Source organism: Nannobrachium achirus (assembly GCF_963921795.1).
Source record: "Nannobrachium achirus genome assembly, chromosome: 13".
Lineage (NCBI taxonomy): Eukaryota > Metazoa > Chordata > Actinopteri > Myctophiformes > Myctophidae > Nannobrachium > Nannobrachium achirus.
In genome coordinates, this window is record NC_137833.1 from 28370490 (window position 1) to 28388942 (window position 18453).

An 18453-nucleotide genomic window follows, 5' to 3' on the forward strand; every position below is an offset into this window, starting at 1 on the left:
CCTCCTATTCGTTGAGCACATTGTACTGAGGGGAGGGCTGCGCGTGCGTGTGTGTGCGTGCGTGCGTGCGTGTGTGTGTGTGTGTGTGTGTGTGTGTGTGTGTGTGTGTGTGTGTGTGTGTGTGTGTGTGTGTGTGTGTGTGTGTGTGTGTGTGGTGGTGGGGGGGGGGGGGTATCTGCCTTTTGCGCTCTCTTCCATTCAATCTCTGTAGTCAGCAGAATGAGGTGGCCGAGCACAGCTCTCAGCATTCAGGAATAGCGCAAGAAAGGGAGAGGGAAAAGTATCAAGAGATAGAGACAGAGAGAGAGAGAGAGAGAGACAGACAGACAGACAGACAGACAGACAGACAGACAGACAGACAGACAGACAGACAGACAGACAGACTGTCAGAGACACACAGCGCGCACAACACACATACACGGAGAGAGAGAGAGAGAGAGAGGGAGAGAGAGAGAGAGAGAGAGAGAGAGAGAGAGAGAGAGAGAGCGAGCGAGCGAGCACTGAAAGCACTCAGAGAGAGACGAGAGAAGGAGAGAGAGGATGAAGAAGGCTGAACCACTGCAGCTGTACTAAATCTGGGGCTGTCACGCCAGCCTTCACCAGAGCAGTGAGCAAGAAGACAGCAGGGGAAGAGGAGGAGAGAGGAGAGGAAAAGTGCTTTTTATTTATTTTGTGTTTATTATCCAATGTCTACTACTATACTCGCGGCTGGAATAAAGGAACCAGCAGGGATGGGATTCAGATTGGGGAGAAGCGGCGCGGGAGCCGTGGTTTCCTTCAGAGGATCAAACTTGAGGGAAAGTGTCCGTGGATAGTGTGTGTGGAGTGGCGTGTCCGATTGAGAGTTGATCTCTCCGGGAGGAAGAGGAGGAGAGGACCGAGAAGAGCGAGACAAGAGAAGGACCGCAAAAAGAAGAGGAGGATAATCGGAAACAATAAACAAAACAAAAAGGTGAATTCACCTTCAACAACTCCGAGTGGATCTATTATATCTTCTCGACTGACTCGACTCACGCTTCTCCTCTGTGTGCGCGCGCCGCACACAAACTCTCTCGCTGTCCGGTTCCACGAGTCTCCACTCTCCATCACTGCCTCCCCTCCACACTGTGGACCACACGACACACCTCCACCCAGTCCTGCCCGCTGCCTGGATGGCCGGATGACTCCTTCTCTGCACGCTGCGCTCCCACTGCTCGGCAGTTGAACCACACTCATGGTCGATGCCAAGGGAAGGAACATGAAATGTCTGACGTTCTTCTTGATGCTACCAGAGTCTGTGAAGGGCAATAAGTCCACCAGCGGCGGCGCAAGTAAGAGCTCCAAGAAGGGCACCGGAGGAGGCGGCGGCGGAGCCAACAAGCTGCCCCCTGTCTGCTACGAGATCATCACCCTGAAGAGCAAGAAGAAGAAGAAGATGGCTGCAGATATCTTCTCATCCTCATCATCCTCCTCGTCCTCGTCCTCCTCCGGAGGAGGCAGTAAGAAGAAGCCGGTGGCTGGGGGGGCCTCCAGCGGAGTCTCCACGGTCCAGCAGTACCAGCAGCAGAACCTCAACAACAACAACACCATCCAGAACTGTAACTGGCAGGGGCTCTACTCCACCATAAGGGAAAGGTAGGTCCAAAATGAGGGTCTATAGGACTTCTTGTTAAGGCTCTCCTAGTCCCGACTCGATCCCAGTAGTTGTGTCTCAACAGTTGTCACACAAACTATCTGAGGCACTGAAGAAAAGTAACAGTTCCCATTTTAATTAAGAAATGGAGATGATTTTTAGAATGTTGCATAGGCCTGTATGTTATTATTCATAATGTGCACAGTCACTTACAATTATGCGCTTTCAACTCAAGTTTCTACTTTTTACCATGACATTATTGTAATGGGGTGGTGTGTGTGTGTGTGTGTGTGTGTGTGTGTGTGTGTGTGTGTGTGTGTGTGTGTGTGTGTGTGTGTGCGTGCGTGCGTGCGTGCGTGCGTGCCTGCGTGCGTGCGTGTGTGAGAGAGAGACAGACAGCAGACAGACAGACAGATACAGACAGACAGACAGACAGACAGACAGACAGACAGACAGATACAGACAGACAGACAGACAGACAGACAGACAGACAGACAGACAGACAGACAGACAGACAGACAGACAGACAAAGACAGACAGGCATGGAAGGAACTAAGAGAAGATATGAAATGGGTCAAGAAAGATACTAAAGAGGAGAGAGACCTAAACAAGAAAAAGGGGGGGGAAAGGACAAGATGATGCATAAGGACTGTGTGTGTGTGTGTGTGTGTGTGTGTGTGTGTGTGTGTGTGTGTGTGTGTGTGTGTGTGTGTGTGTGTGTGTGTGTGTGTGTGTGTGGGTGCATGGGTAGGTGGGTCTGGGTGGGTGGGTGGGTGCGTGCGTGCGTGTGTGTTGGTGGGTGTTCCCCATGCCCTGCCCTACATCTGCTGGGGGTGCATCTCTGTTTACGTCCTCCCTCGCCTGGTCTTTGCAGACATTGTTGCTCTGACAGTAAACAGGGTTGACGTGCACCGGCCGGGCCGGGTGGGTGCGTTTGATACGCACATCAACAGGCAGGGGGGTTTTACTTTGTGCTAAAAGCCAAATATTTACCTTGGCCTATCAGTGAAAGAGCCCAGCTGGCCAGAGCAAAGTGCTCACATCCAAACCAGCCCTTTGTTGTCTCTCCAGAACATGATGGGAGCTGTTTACCCAGCCCTGCATGTTCCACCACTCAATAATATATGAAGATTGCTTTATTGTTGTCCCATATTCTATGGAAGTGGGGGGTTTCCATTCAACACCAGACAGACAGTTTGATCATCTTGTTTACCCTCTAGGAAATACTTATGTATTATGTGAAATGCTTTGAAACTTGCAATAATTTCATTGTGAATATATTTAGGCTATGACATCAGTCTGTTTTGTCGGGTAATAATTGCGCGGCAACAAGCTGACGATTTGTAAATCAACAAGCTCTGAAGAGTTGCCTTGAGCTACTCCAGTGAACCTCTTAATAATCAGCCTTTGTAGTTTATTTATTTATTTATTTATTTTTTGGGGGGGGGGGGGGGGGGGGACTACCATAACAGGATCAATGCATTCACTTTAATGTTTTTTATTGAATTGAAATTAAAGAGATTACTGCTATATTGCCTATGGCCACCACTTGGTTTATTTCAAGTTTTACCACGAGGGCGTATGCATAATGAATTTAGTGTCTATTCCACTTTTCCATTTTATCTGCTCCTTTCTCAGTGACTAAGAAAAACTAATTTGCAGAGTGAAACATATTAATGCCAGCCATGTCTCTCTCCCTCCTGTTTTTCTTCTTCTTTCTCTCTCTCTCTCTCTCTCTCTCTCTCTCTCTCTCTCTCTCTCTCCCCAAGAAATTCTGTCATGTTCAACAATGAGCTGATGGCAGATGTGCACTTTGTGGTGGGTCAGACCGGAGGGACCCAGCGACTCCCCGGACACAGAGTAAGAGTTTGCATCAACCTGTCCGATCACGATTGCACACTAGGGATGGGATGATAATCGCTATTATCGTTTATCGTGATAGAAAAACACTCACAATAATCGTATCGTGGTGATTCAAATTCATCGTGAAATTATCCTCCGTCACGCACTGGGATCAATTTCACCTTTTGTTTTCCAAACTGCATATCCAGTACCATTTAAACCCTCTATAATTGGTAAAAGGGACCTGGAAATAACGTACTTGATACAGTATTTATTTCACTCTCTACCAATTCTCTTTGCTAAAAAATAGCGATCTACAAGTGCACAACGTGTTGTGAGCTTGTAGATCGGCTATTCTTTGGCAAATGTTCTGCCCCAGGATAATGGACGTTGGGGATATTTTGATTATCGCGATAATATCGTAAATCGCAATTTCTTCGGTCACAATAATTGTGACATGAAATTTTCATATCGTCCCATCCCTATACTGTAGCACACTGTTCATTTCCACTCCAGCAAAGGGTCCAGGTGGCTACATTATATTTGTACACACTCAAGAGTTATGAATGGATAAGTGAAGAACGCTGAGGATTTTTACTGTGTGTGTGTGTGTGTGTGTGTGTGTGTGTGTGTGTGTGGGTGGGCGGTCGGGGTGGTGGTGGGAATTAACAAACAATCTGTCAGCTCACTCAGTATCATCATCACACTATCAGCATAAAAAGTAATCTTGCCTCATCGCCGGCGGAGACGGAACCAAAATCCTTTGTGTACGGCTCTCAGTTCCGCACCGTGTGTCTTTCTCAGACACTCTTCAATTATTTATGCAAATGAGTCTGAAAGATGGAGAGAGAGCGAGAGTGAGAGAGAGAGAGAGAGAGATATGGAGTGGATGGAGGAGGAAGGGGCTGTCCTCCTCCTCTTCAGCAGTCATCTCACACCTTCTCCTCGGTTCCCTCAGTAAGCTCTTTTACAACTAATCAACTTTTTAGTCGAGCAAATCCCGTGACACACAGGTGGAATAATAAGCAAGGTATCTCACCCTCCTTTTAGCACCTTTTGTCCTCATGATAATGATATGACGGACTTAAGAGAATTGGACTCATTTCCATAAAAACGTGTTATATCGGTGACTACAAAACGCAGCCGTATTCTTCCACTGTTTTAAACCGGTCGAGGCGCTCGTTTTTGTTTTATAGCTGAACTGACTTTGTATGAATTCTTCCTCTGACCCCATTGTATTTACCAGATGTTCACATCAATTATTGCTCGCCGTTCATAACATTTTCATAGATCACGCACCACCGGCAATAGCACATTATCATTACCGCTCTATTTGAATATGACTAGAACAGTACTCTAACACATTAAATATTTGGCAAGAGACTTTGCAACAATGATTTTTTTTACCATTTTACAGTTGAGAGACACAGCAGGCCAGCCATTCTAAAACTACACTGTCAGATGGTCCATGTAAGAGTGAGTCATCTCTTTCACAAATTAATAACAGAGTCAAATATATTAGTCTGTGATGAGTTGCTGCAATGTACTCTGCACATTTATGGACGGCAGTTAACCAAGGACATTGTGGATGATTGGACTGCTCTCTGCTGAGGCTGCGTGCCAATGGGGATGATGATGTTCTGCCCAACAATCTTTATGGTTTCCATTTGGCAGGAATTCAGATTGGCATTACGATAGTAATTCACAAAGTTCTAATATCTCTTCCAGCAGATGACACATATAGCTACGCTAAGTGTGCATGCACACACTGTTTGGTTTCTTGTTGCACGGCTGTTGCTCTAAAAAGCAACAAGAGTTTCAAAGAAACAAGAGAAAGAACAGGACATCCTCCTCCTCCTCGCCCCGAATAGCCGCCTCCAGTCATTGTAAAATGAGCTGAGCCATTACCAACAGTTGTGTCAGTGTCATAAAAATAACTAATTTGTTCTTATTACTTTTTCCTCCTTTTCTCCGTCTATGTTAGAATCCAATCAATTTTAGAGCAAAGCTTTTTGCGCAAAACCATTTTTTTTTAAGAAAACTTGTAGTTAATAACCCGCAACACACACATACGCGCACACACTCGCGAGCGAGTGCCAATGACAACAGTGCTGGAGTACAGTATTTTCTGGACTATAAGGCGCACCTGACTATAAGGCGCACTGTCAATGAATGGTCTATTTTCAAACTGTTTTCATATATAAGGCGCACCTGACTATAAGGCGCACATAATAGACGCTACCGTTGCGTTATGCATCAAACAGATGGAGCTGTGCTAAAGGGAATGTCAATGTCAATGAATGATCCATATATAAGGCGCACTGGACTATAAGGCGCACTGTAGTTTTTTAGGAAAATTAAAGGCTTTTAAGTGCGCCTTATAGTCCGGAAAATACGGTACTTGAGTATAATTTATGGAACCTGATATATACCACTTCCTGAAATTATCAGCGAACACTGTCTTGCGTCCAATTTCATCATTAGCTGAGAAAGTTCATTAACATCAGCAAATTGAACTGCTGTTGCACCCTATTCACTTGTGTTATAAGGATTTCCTGTTTGTCACGAGAGGCAATCGCTCTCCCCCCAACCCCATGTCCTCCTGGGAAATAGTAACTGGGTTTGTGTGTGTGTTTCTCTCTATGGTTTCAATCACATCACTGCATAGATAGGGAGAGAAATATTGTTCAATGTCTGCAAGGACAGTAATTTACAGAAAATGTCATCATAACTGAAATATATCACAAATGTACCATTTCTTACACAATTACACGTTCCCTCTCTGCCTAGAACTCCCTCCCACATGACATGCAAGAAGAATCACAGACCATATAAAGCAGCGGTTTTCAAACAAGTGGTCCGGGGACCACCAGTAGGCCTTGAGGGGGTTCCAGGTGGCCCCCAGCTAAATGACGGAGAGTTGGTAACCAATGGACCCTTGAGAGCGTAAAATGAAACCTTAATGGATCCTTATGGATCCATTTGGTTCAATTTTACACTCTCAAGAGTTACATAATTGTTAAACATCTGCATTGCTTAATTTACAAGAAGTCTACACAATTAGAGCATGTAGATTGTATTTATTTATTTATTTGATCAAAGCCTGTCTCTCTCTCCTATGGCACCAACACCAAAACACCATGGAATTGTGGTCAAAATCTTATCCAACAACAACAAAATATTAACTGTTTTGGGTCTGAGCAGCTAAATCTCATCAAATGGTGGTCCTTGTCATGAATTAATCGTATGTATTATACTGTACAATACATCATGCATGTAATTTGTACTATAGGTATTCATTTTGTCTCTCTCCTCTGTTTTCTCAACAGTATGTTTTGGCTGTAGGCAGCTCAGTGTTCCATGCCATGTTTTATGGTGAACTGGCGGAAAACGACGATGAAATTCGCATCCCAGATGTGGAACCGGCGGCGTTCCTAGCCATGCTAAAGTAAGGATCCTCATCTTTGCCATACATTAATTAATGCAGCTTCAGGTTCATTGGTGCTTCCAAGCTGTAATTATTCATTTGTTTATTCAAGCACATCAACTATTACACAGTCTCACAGGGAGGAAATTATTTAAAACAGTGTATCTTGGTATCTTTTGGGTCATGACTTATTGATCAGAAAGCACAAGTACAAGCACTGAAGAATGAACTTACAGAACTTTTCCCCTTAAACTATGTATCGTCATGAGAGATAGAGCACAATATTTCTCTCTATTCTGTTTTCTTTTCCATGCCAGTCCCCCAACCCCCACAGCACCACCACCCAACTGTTCCTGCATCACTTCTATTTCAGACTTTTGTTTTCCTTGTCCCTGTGTGCAAACTATGTGGTATGCAAGCGTGTAGGAGGAATACAGCATCACTGTGTGTGCTCTGATCGTCCTATTCCTCTGCGCATATTGTAATTCCACTGTATTTAGAAACTGTTCAGCCATGTCATTAATATCCAACTGCTTTGTTTATGACATGCAATGCAGCAGTAAGAACATTTGCAATGATCTTGTGTCGTCTTGCGATGATTCATTTATTCAGCATTGACATCCACAAAGTGACTCCGCAGGAATCCTGTCAGAATCTAGATTCTAATTAAGTCATTCTTCTTTCAAGTCACATACTGTTGTATCGTAAGAGCGTTTCAATTTCTTTGAACGTAATTGTGACACATATAAACAAGCTGACATCCTCGTTACCTTTTCATTTTCAACAGGTACATTTACTGTGACGAGATTGACCTGAGTGCTGACACGGTGTTAGCCACTCTTTATGCTGCTAAGAAGTACATTGTCCCTCACCTGGCGCGCGCCTGCGTCACCTTCCTGGAGACCAGCCTGAGTGCCAAGAACGCCTGCGTGCTGCTGTCTCAGAGCTGCCTGTTCGAGGAACCCGACCTGACGCAGCGCTGCTGGGAGGTGATTGATGCCCAGGCAGAGTTGGCGCTGCGCTCCGAGGGCTTCTGCGACATCGACGCCCAGACCCTGGAGAGTATCCTGCAGCGGGAGACACTCAACGCCAAAGAGATAGTGGTGTTCGAGGCGGCGCTGAACTGGGCCGAGGCCGAGTGCCAGAGGCAGGAGCTCACCATGTCCATTGACAACAAGCGCAAGGTTCTGGGCAAGGCCGTGTTCTTGATACGCATCCCAACAATGGGCCTGGACGACTTTGCCAACGGGGCGGCCCAGTCGGGCGTGCTGACACTTAACGAGACCAATGACATCTTCCTGTGGTACACGGCGGCCAAGAAACCTGATCTGCAGTTCGCCAGTGAGGCCAGAACGGGCCTGTTGCCGCAGCGCTGCCACAGGTTCCAGTCCTGTGCTTACCGGAGCAATCAGTGGCGCTACAGAGGTCGCTGTGACAGCATACAGTTTGCGGTGGATAAGAGAGTGTTCATCGCCGGGTTCGGCCTTTACGGGTCGAGCTGTGGCTCCGCGGAATACAGTGCCAAGATTGAGCTCAAACGCCAAGGGGTGTTGCTGGGCCAAAACCTCAACAAGTACTTCTCGGACGGTTCCAGCAACACCTTCCCGGTATGGTTCGAGTACCCGGTCCAGATTGAGCCTGACACTTTCTACACGGCTAGCGTGGTTCTGGACGGGAATGAGTTGAGCTACTTTGGACAGGAAGGCATGACGGAGGTGCAGTGTGGCAAAGTGACATTCCAATTCCAGTGCTCGTCGGACAGTACCAACGGCACCGGGGTGCAGGGAGGGCAGATCCCAGAGCTCATCTTCTATGCTTGACAGCTACTGTGAATATTTGACTGGTTTCCAGTACAACTACTGACATGAGCCACAGAACTGTCTCTGTACATAGTACCAGTCTTTGTGATATGAAACTATCACCATTTGTACAAGGATGTATCTCTGTTAATATGTATTTCTGTCACTACTGTGCAAAAACTGGTCAGTATTCAATGTCCTATTAACAGGGTCTCAGTCCCAGATGTTTTGACTGAAGCAGATAGATGGCCATTTTGCTAAATGGATCAAGATTTTGTCCTGCGCATCAAATGTGCAGCCAAAAAAGTACCAGGGAGTGTGTGTTGGATGTGTATATATGTAAAATCTGAAATGTACATAATGCCACACTTGTGGCCAACGCTGAAGGTATCTTATGAATATGCTATGTTTATTATTTCTATGCTTGCATAGGATGCACATATACTGTAGTATATAGCCGCAATATTTCACATTCTATTCTATTAGCACCTCATTCATCACCCCTGGCAATCAGTGTTATAATAGAATTGTAACACAAGGCTATGGGATACTTAACTGTAACATAATATTCCAAACTACCATTAATGTATTAAAAAAAAAGTATAGTATTGTGTAATATCCATCAGGCATTTGTATTTGAGGATTTACAATTGAATCTCCAGCTTTGTGATACTGTGAATACAGCGACAGACAGACACATGAGGCGGTATGAGGGGGCTTCGACTGGGGTGCATTGGTGCAACCTCCATCTCTCTAGCACGTTCTCTTATGCCACACACTCATCTCAACCACTACTGTGAGACTTTGGTTAGACTAGTCTTATGTTTACAGTGAAAAATAATGAGTTCTGTACTGTACTGTATATTACACAAAAAAAACAAATTTTCTTTCTTTTCTTATATCCAATTCTGTTTGCATTGCAGCGCTTTTTAGCATGGGCATCCATTGTGCCGTCCCTTCTAATGTGTATTAGTAATTGTTTGAATGCCTCGGTTTTGTTTACAGCATAAAGATGAATAACTGATTCAGTTTTGGAATCCATATTATTTGACAAACATTTACTTTGTTGATGTTTTGTGCACTCTGGTGACCTGCTGAGCACTCCCAGCCAATGTGATCAAAAATCTGTACTCGTAGAAGCATATAGTACTTAACAATATATGCTAAAGAATTGCACTGATGTTAGTCTGTGATGGATTTTGTCATGTTTTTGTTTGTTTTAATTAGGCAGCTTTTTTTTATTTGCTCTTGCTACTGAACCATTGTCCTGGTGTAGGATAAAGTGTGTATGCACCGTTCTTGGGAAAGGATCTGTGTGGATGGGCAGGTTAATGCACTGTACATGTCCTGTGTCCATGTTCTACAGTGCTGAAAGACCTATGAATGTGTATGATTGTTAATGATGCAAATAAACCTGAAGTGGTATATACTGCTCACTGTATGTATCCTATCTTTAAACACAAAACGTCATCATCTTCAATATCAAAGAGGCCAATTTAATTAATGAACTGAAAACAGATCATACAGCTTAATGTTGAATCGTTCCAAGACAGCAATAGAGTGATTAATGCCCCATGCCTTCATTTCACTCATTGGACACCGTTTTCAGCCTGTTTGACGGGCCGTGGCGCAGTAGGCAGAGCTAGCCTGGAATCCAGCACTCGTTCTGGCTATCACTTCTCCATCTGGCTATCATCCTGTTTGAACTGGACTTCCAAACGTCACCAATTACGTAAGCAAGTCCATTTCCAATTTACATTGGAAGGCACTGGTTCCCCCAACCAATCAGAAGCCGCAGTCTGGGTGCCCGTCCCGCCCCTTGGAAATAGCAGCCTTACCAAACTTAACTGAGAAGCGAGGTGAGGGAATAAAATTGGGTGATTCAGTCTGGATTCCAGGCTAAGGTTGAGAGCAGTCAAGAGCGAACCCAGTTCAATCCATGTCTCCTGGATTCTCCTGATGAGCAGATTTGAGCCTTGCATAGTGACATTGTATGAATGAGTTACTTTCTTTTGCAATACGTTGAACTGCACTATATCATCTCATCTACTTGCATATTGTATACTTAATTTTTAATTGACACAGCAATCACATTTGTGTATCCTAAACGAACAGATAGATGGTAAGTCGGGCACTGCAATCTTAAACATTTGAGAAACTCCAACATGCTCCCATATTGGAGCATGCATTACTTCCTCACTTTTTTTGATGTTTCATCTGCTGAAGAAATAGACAGCAATATCCCAGATGGGAATAAGTATGCCTGTTCTCATCTATGTCTGAGAAGTCTTCAGAAACTCCTTCTGAGAAAGGACTTGTTACACTTGTGTTTGAAGAGAATTGGGGGAGGGATTCTCTGCTATTCGACTTGACCCTGATTAGCCCAAACAAATGGTTGAGCTTATAGAGTCTGATCGCTACAGTGAGTTTTATGTTGTCAGAATGCTTGGCATCCTTTGAAACTCGAAAAACAAGATGAGACACTTAGCTGAATCTCAAGACGCATCAATTCTCTTAGTGAACTGAACACTCAAGAACATAATCACTCCTGAGAATATATGGCAGCAAGCTGATTACCAAGGCACTCAATAACACCGAGACCAAGTCTGACATAACCACTGAGCATGAAGTCCTTGATGAATTGAACTCAATATGTTCTGGGACCAGGGCCTTTAGTGTGATTTTTCATGATTGTGGCGCTAATGTTGTAAGCAGGATCATTAATTGAACTGGAGGTGGCAGGGGACTGGTGTGTGCCAGGAGTCAGCTGCAGCAAGGCAGGCTGTTTTCCACTGTATAATAATCATCGCATGCCCCATCCACCCGATCTATGGTGGTACCACGAATTACAGTTCACTCAGCTAAGGTGAAGGATTAGGAGCCATAACTTACAAGAACAAAACAACCCCCCTGGCAGCTTTTTATCTTGAGTAAGAACAATGGGACATTATCAGTGAAACAGACAAAGAAGGAAAGAAAGAGGAGAACTGTGGACATTTTTAAAACACTTCATATATTTGGCCCTAATAGAAGCGAGGCTGTAAGGATGGCGATGTCAGTCGATAGGTTGGTGCCTGCATCACTTTGGAACCCATACAAAATATCTCTTGTACTACTGTCTGGATTGCCATGGAATTTCATTCATGGACCAAAGATACAGTATTTCAAAATCTAATGGCCATGAAATATTCTCTGTGCATTCATGCTTCCAGGAGGGTGTGTACCCTAAACATTTAAGTGACCCTATGACCTTTTCTCTATACTAGCATAACCCTCAGTTTTTCCAGCAAAAGAAATATGCTAAATGGATATAATGTATTCAGAAATAGTTTGAAAATGTGTTACTCGTTTCCAGCTTTCTGTTCAAATAATTAAAATAAGATAAAAGAAAAAGCGCTCGCACATCCACAACAATCACGGTGCAGGACAAAGCAAAGCAGGTAAAAAAATAAAAACCTTCCAAATAATTAAAATAACCTGATTATCATTAGGCCTACATGTGCATAAATCTTTCTGTCGCAGAAGTCTGCCTCTGTCTCTTATCCATCTGTCACAGTAACATTAATTCATCATGCTTTTTTATGTGATTGATTTTCATTGACTTTTAAACACATCATTTCTGTTTATTGGAGTGAAATAGCTCATAAGTAACCATTTTTAATTTCTCTCTGCCATACTTGTTGTGTGACCGCCTGCATGTTTTGTATTTCTTGGTGTGCCAGTGTGTATGAGGAATGGAGGGAGAGGGCAGAAGAAGATGCAGTTCCTATTGAGCACTTAAACTGAATATACTTCATTGACCAGGGACCTGTCTACACCAAATCTCTTTGCCTTCGCTGAATGTTCACTATGTCATGCCCAGAGTACAGTGAGGCTAGGGTTCATGTGCATAATTATTTGCTTCTACATTTGATTTGTTTTTCACTTTTCTGGCATTCGATACACGTTTACGATACACATATTTCATAAGAAGAAATATAAAACAAGGAAATGCCAGTATCAGATCAATATCGATAATTCTTCATCGATCTGCCCAGCCCTAATGTCATATACGGCTATATTCCTTTTCATTAGGTTAGGGTTCCTGTGTCTCGGCTCTAGTGTGTCCAAAATTTGTCCACTATACACTTTTAACCAACACACAACGTACAGCAAGTCACCCATTACACTTTACCTCTAGTAGCTTGTAGCTTGATATTGGATATTTCCATTATGTTTTGAAATCTATGAAACTTTTCAACAAATGAATTTATACAGATGAATGGAAAACGATTCTGACAATCGTGCAAAAATCATTACAATGATCTCAAATTGCATTCAGGCGATTAAGTCATAATTGTGACAGGCCTACTAATGCTATCTGAGATTAATTGTCACATTTATCTGTGGACAGAACCAGAAAGCCTGGTTACCCATTGACTATAGAATGTATTTGAACGTTCTCTCTCAATCCTCTATAAAGCACTGCATGGTCTGGCTCAACTTTACATAATCTGAATCACATCTCTCATAAATCATATCTCTCAGGACTTCCTGCAAAGGCCCTCTGGCTGTCCTGAAATCTAGGCTAAAAACTAACAGGTGACCTAGCCTTTGCAGTTGCAGCTCCCACTAACTTCCATCAAAAAAAAAAAAAAAAAAAAAAAAAACGACACCGTCAGTGGATAGCTCTAACAGTATGAAATCCAGCGTCCCCTATTCTGGGGAGAACATTCTGCAAAGAAATCTGCAGATCTACAAGTTCACAATGTGTCGCAAAGTTTTGAGAGTGCAGATCTTCTATTTTCGGCTAAGATATTTGATCTACAGAGAAAAAAGGAGGGGGCCGAGTATAGACCGAATTACTTGCCACGCCCCCTATACTTCCGCTCAGGTATGCAATTTATGTTTGTGACTTCCTGAACAAGATGCTTGTTTTACCAAAGCAGACGTGTGTTTGTAACGGTTGTTATTAACAATGCAAGAGAGATGGCAATACACTCATCTGATAAGGGAATATGTTGTGACGATCCCACAGCTGTCTACAGCACACGCCTGGGAGGATGAAATGAAGAAATAGGCTATGGAGAACATATATTTCTATTTATTGGAATCAACGGCCGCGAACTATAAAGCAATGGAAACTCTTGGGCACAATGTACCAGTTTCTCCACGGCAACACAGTTGGTTTTGTCCTAAAAGACAATACAAAAGCTTTATGTATTTGAAGGCAAGCGTTGAACCGAGTCAGAATTAAAAGGAACCAAATTACTCTTAGAAAACCTTCACTTTCAACTCCAGATCAGAACGCTCTGCTGCATCTGACAGACGTCATCCACAGTCCACAATCAAGATGATTGGTTAATTGATTGAATATTTTATCAGACAGAAATGTAAAACAGCACGAATACAGTCATAACACTTAAGACTAAAATAATTACACCATTGGGGTCCTGGGTATTCAATGCATCAACATATAAAGTAGCACAAAAACATTCAGTATCATCACAAATATAAAACACTATGTAGAAGTAGAATGATGACCACCAGACACAGTTGGCTTGTGTGAAAGGCATAACATTTTATATCAACATGTCTACAACCCAGTCCAGAACTGACAGAATCCATGGTCAACATCTATCTATAAATGCGACAAATCTCTGTCTGTTTGTTTGTTTGTTTGTTTGTTTGTAATCCGCGTATCTCGAGAACCGTTCGTCCCACCGGCTTCAGATTCGGCACGCGCGTTCCCCGCCGCCGCGCGGAGTGCAGTGCCGGGCCTCGACCCGACCCGACTCGCGGTTTTCCGAAACCGGCGCGAAACGTTCGGAATCTCCTTATGCGGAGCTGATTGTTGACATCAGGCTGTTCCGGAGGAAATCGGCGCAAGCGCTGAGTCATTGTGACATCACTTCATAAAAGGCTCTGACATCACGTACGCCACATGAGTCAACACAAAATCTCTGTGAATGTGTATGTATGTATGTAATCCGCGTATCTCGAGAACCCTTCTTCCCACCGGCACGCGCGTTCTCCAGATATGGGCATAAAGTCTGACATCAGAGTTTTCCGCAACCGGTACTGTGTGTGCAGAGATCTTCATATATGGGCATAAGTGGACAAAGACAAACAGATTGTCAAAACGGGTCCTATGACAACAGGTATATTGGGGTTTGCATTAAAGGCTGGGGCATTCATGGGGTTTGCATTAAAGGGTGGGGCATTCATTCCCTATTTCAAATTCGGCACGTGCGTTCCCCACCGCAGCAGGTAGTGCAGTGCTCGGCCTCGACCCGACCCGATACACGATTTTCTGGAACCAGCACGAAAGGTTCGGATTCTGATGTCTGACATCAGGATTTTCTGGAACTGGCACTGTGTCTGCATAGATCTCCATATATGGGCATAAAATGGATGCAGACAGACAAATACAGATATCTCCATATATGGGCATAAATGGACACAGGCAAACAGATGGTCAAAGATCTCCATATATGGGCATAAAGTGGACGCAGACAGACAGATACAGATATCTCCATATATGGGCATAAATGGACACAGGCAAACAGATGGTCAAAACGGGTCCTATGACAACAGGTATAATGGGGTTTGCATTAAGTTTGTCTCCTCCTCCATCTGTTTGTCTGTGTCCCTTTATTCCCATTATGGAGATCTCTGTATCTGTCTGTGCCTCCGACTGTGTTGCAGACACAGTGCCGGTTCCCCCTTTAATGCAAACCCCATTATACCTGTTGTCATAGGACCCGTTTTGACCATCTGTTTGAAAAAGCGACAGAAATCTCATATATGGGCATAAAATGGACGCAGATAAACATATATCTCCATATATGGCATATATGGGCATACAATGGATGCAGAATCACAAAGATCTCCATATACGGGCATAAAAGGGACACAGACAGACAGATACAGAGATCTCCATATATGGGCATAAAATGGACGCAGATAGACAGATATCTCCATATATGGGCATATATGGGCATAAAATGGACCCAGAACTATAACTGCAGTGATCTCCATATATGGACATAAATGGACACCGACAGACAGACAGATACAGATATCTCCATATATGGGCATAAATGGACACAGGCAGACAAATGGTCAAAACGGGTCCTATGAAAACAGGTATAATGGGGTTTGCATTAAAGGGCGGGGCATTCATTCCCTATTTACATTGTTCCGAGTTGGCCAGGTCGCCGACTAGACGCTGGGCCGCCCGAAGGGCGGCCCAGCTTCTAGTGGACTATAATAACTAACCCTATATCAGTTATCTCTTCATATGCAGTGTTCATTATATATTAATTCACTGTATCATGTATCTATCCATTTGATTCTAATCAAGGCAATATAAAGCATCTCAATATCCATTCATATGTAATGTTAATTTAATCATTCGTTCCTAACCTTTTCATTAATTACTTCAAAACAATTAAAACATTGGTTGTAACTTGTAATTGAGTAGAAAATAAAAATGGGCTTCGAGCATTAAATTGATTCAAAGCATTATTATTATTGGGAACATTGCCTTAATCATCATCTGCATTACATTCACCCATTCACACACATTCATACACCGATGGCGGAGGAAACCATGCAAGGCACCAACCTGCTCACCGGGAGCAACTAAGGGTTCAGAGTCTTGCTCAAGGGCTCTTCGACACTAACTCTGGGGGAGCCCGGAGTTGAACTGGGAACCCTTCGGGAACCCTCCGTGTTTCTAAGGCGGTTTCTCTACCCCTGAGCCACTGCCACCCCTTTTATATCATAATACCATGTTTTTCTGTTTTCAACTTATTTTATTTCTGTCCTGTTTTTCATTCCACAGCACCTTGTAACTCTTATTTTGAGGAGAGAGTTGACTTGCTTTTTGTCATGTTTTAGTCCAGCTCAGATCAGAGGGGGGTTGGTGTGAGTTTGAAGCACTAGAGCGCTGTCCACCGCTCCTTAGCTAGCTGTGACGGGAATGAAGCTGCTCTTAACATTCCTACAAACTGCAGTGAGATCGATAGCAAGACTTCAATCAGTAGCTATGGGGGGCAGTTGAAATAAATTGCAATTGAAGAGCAGCCATTTATCTACCAAAAACCTCAGATGTAAATCGGTCATTGGCTCATTACGTGATTAGACTTACTACTACGACTGCTGCAGTTCTCGAAATGCAAGCCTGACGATTTGTTTTGAAATCCATCTTCATTTCATTCTGTGAATGAAAAGCTATCAATTCCTATTGGGATTTAAGCAAAATGCATGGTTAGGCCTTCAATAAGACGGTGTACGTCTGTAAAAGCAAACACGAATAGAATCTATGTATTATTGATGAGAGAAACTGTGGTAAGCAATTTCCTCCAAATATAGGCTACAGTAACAAAGATAAAAGGAGGAATTCCCTGCTTGCTCTCTACTTTTGCAAGCTCACATGATTTCAGCCCTTAAAGGGAATTTCCGCAATTGGATTATTTCTCAGGTTTATCTGATTGTTCTAGCCTTCTGGTCACCAGAAAATAAACAATTTTAGGCCCATAGGCCTATATGAGCATGAACTCCTCCTCAAAAAATCTACTTTATGATTATATCTCCCCTTCAATAATACCAATTGGCATTGTATTTTATATCATTATCGTTGATTAGTAACAACGAAGTACAGTATAACTTGTTTAAAGATAAACCTACAGCAAGTGGGGCGATCGGCAGAGCACATAAAGGGAGACGAGCTCCCCAAGCTCCAGGAACTGTACAAAAAGCGGTGTGTAGTCAAAGCCCAGTACAGCATCAAGGACAAGCACCACCTTAGTCATAAACTGTTCAACCCTTGTACAATGACCACGACCGACCGAGCAAGAGCAGCACCACCAGGTTCATGACGAAATGCCAGGCCTGATTCTGACGATCATGTTAAGTCATTACAATTATCTCTAATTGCAATTTGGCGATGATATAATAATTGTGACATGCCTAGTCCAATTTGTCTGTGGACAGAACCAGAAAGTCTGGTAGACTAGGGAGAGATGAGGCTGCATCCTTGTATATTTTGTTTATTCTTCTCCATTAACAATCCAAGAAGCACTCACCAGTGGCAAGAGATTAAAAGGGATAGCAATGTCTTCTAAATCAACAGCGCAGCGGTCCGGTTTTAAAAGGGTGAACTAAATGGAGCAGTAGGTACATTTATTCTCCCAGAAGACTGTGTTGTGCAGTTTGACCCTTCAGTAAGGCCGTATTCTGCGGTTCGGCACTTTCAAACAGCAGGTGATAACAGCTCCACTGCTCCACATTCTGGATTTTAAATTATATTGCTGCTACAAATGTCAAATGTCTTGATAATAATGACCCAGAAAGATGAGGGGAAACACCACTGTGAAATCAAAACTATTCATCAAAGGAAATATTTCAAAAGATGTGATGTTTTAACAAATCTCAAAAGGCAGACGTTAAATCCCTTTTTCCCCAGTTCCGCTGTTGGCTGTGTGTTTCCTCACACAGCCTGTCTCAATCAGAAGCTCTGTACAACATGCAGTGTTCAAAGCTAGGAGTTCTCTTACACATGCCTGGGACCAACAAACACAGTGTGCTCAGTAGCAAAAAAGAAATAGTTTGAACAAAACTGCTCAGTAAGTGTTATCAGAGCATCTGGGCAAGGGCTACTGAAGGTTACTGGAAATTGCAAAAAATCTTGACAGCAGTAAGCCAGGGCATATCATACCACCACCACCACCACCCAATGACAGCCAGTCAAGCAAATCTGACCCTGACTATAGCATTCAGGTGAAGCG

At 43.4% G+C, this 18453-nt stretch overlaps 1 protein-coding gene across 2 annotated transcripts; it reads left to right on the forward strand.

The window, feature by feature from the left end:
• Window positions 1–1213: 1213 nt before the first annotated feature.
• LOC308296847 (BTB/POZ domain-containing protein 3) lies at window positions 1214–8701 on the forward strand (the record flags this gene model as incomplete). Of its 2 annotated transcripts, none has more annotated exons than XM_080740196.1 (4): window positions 1214–1614; window positions 3382–3472; window positions 6784–6902; window positions 7669–8701. In XM_080740196.1, 4 exons carry the CDS (start codon window positions 1214–1216, stop codon window positions 8699–8701), a joined length of 1644 nt encoding a protein of 547 aa, XP_080596322.1. The 2 variants fall into 2 exon arrangements, with proteins under 2 accessions (XP_080596322.1, XP_080596323.1); XM_080740197.1 differs by having other exon boundaries at window positions 1490–1614; window positions 3358–3472.
• Between the last annotated feature and the right edge of the window lie 9752 nt (window positions 8702–18453).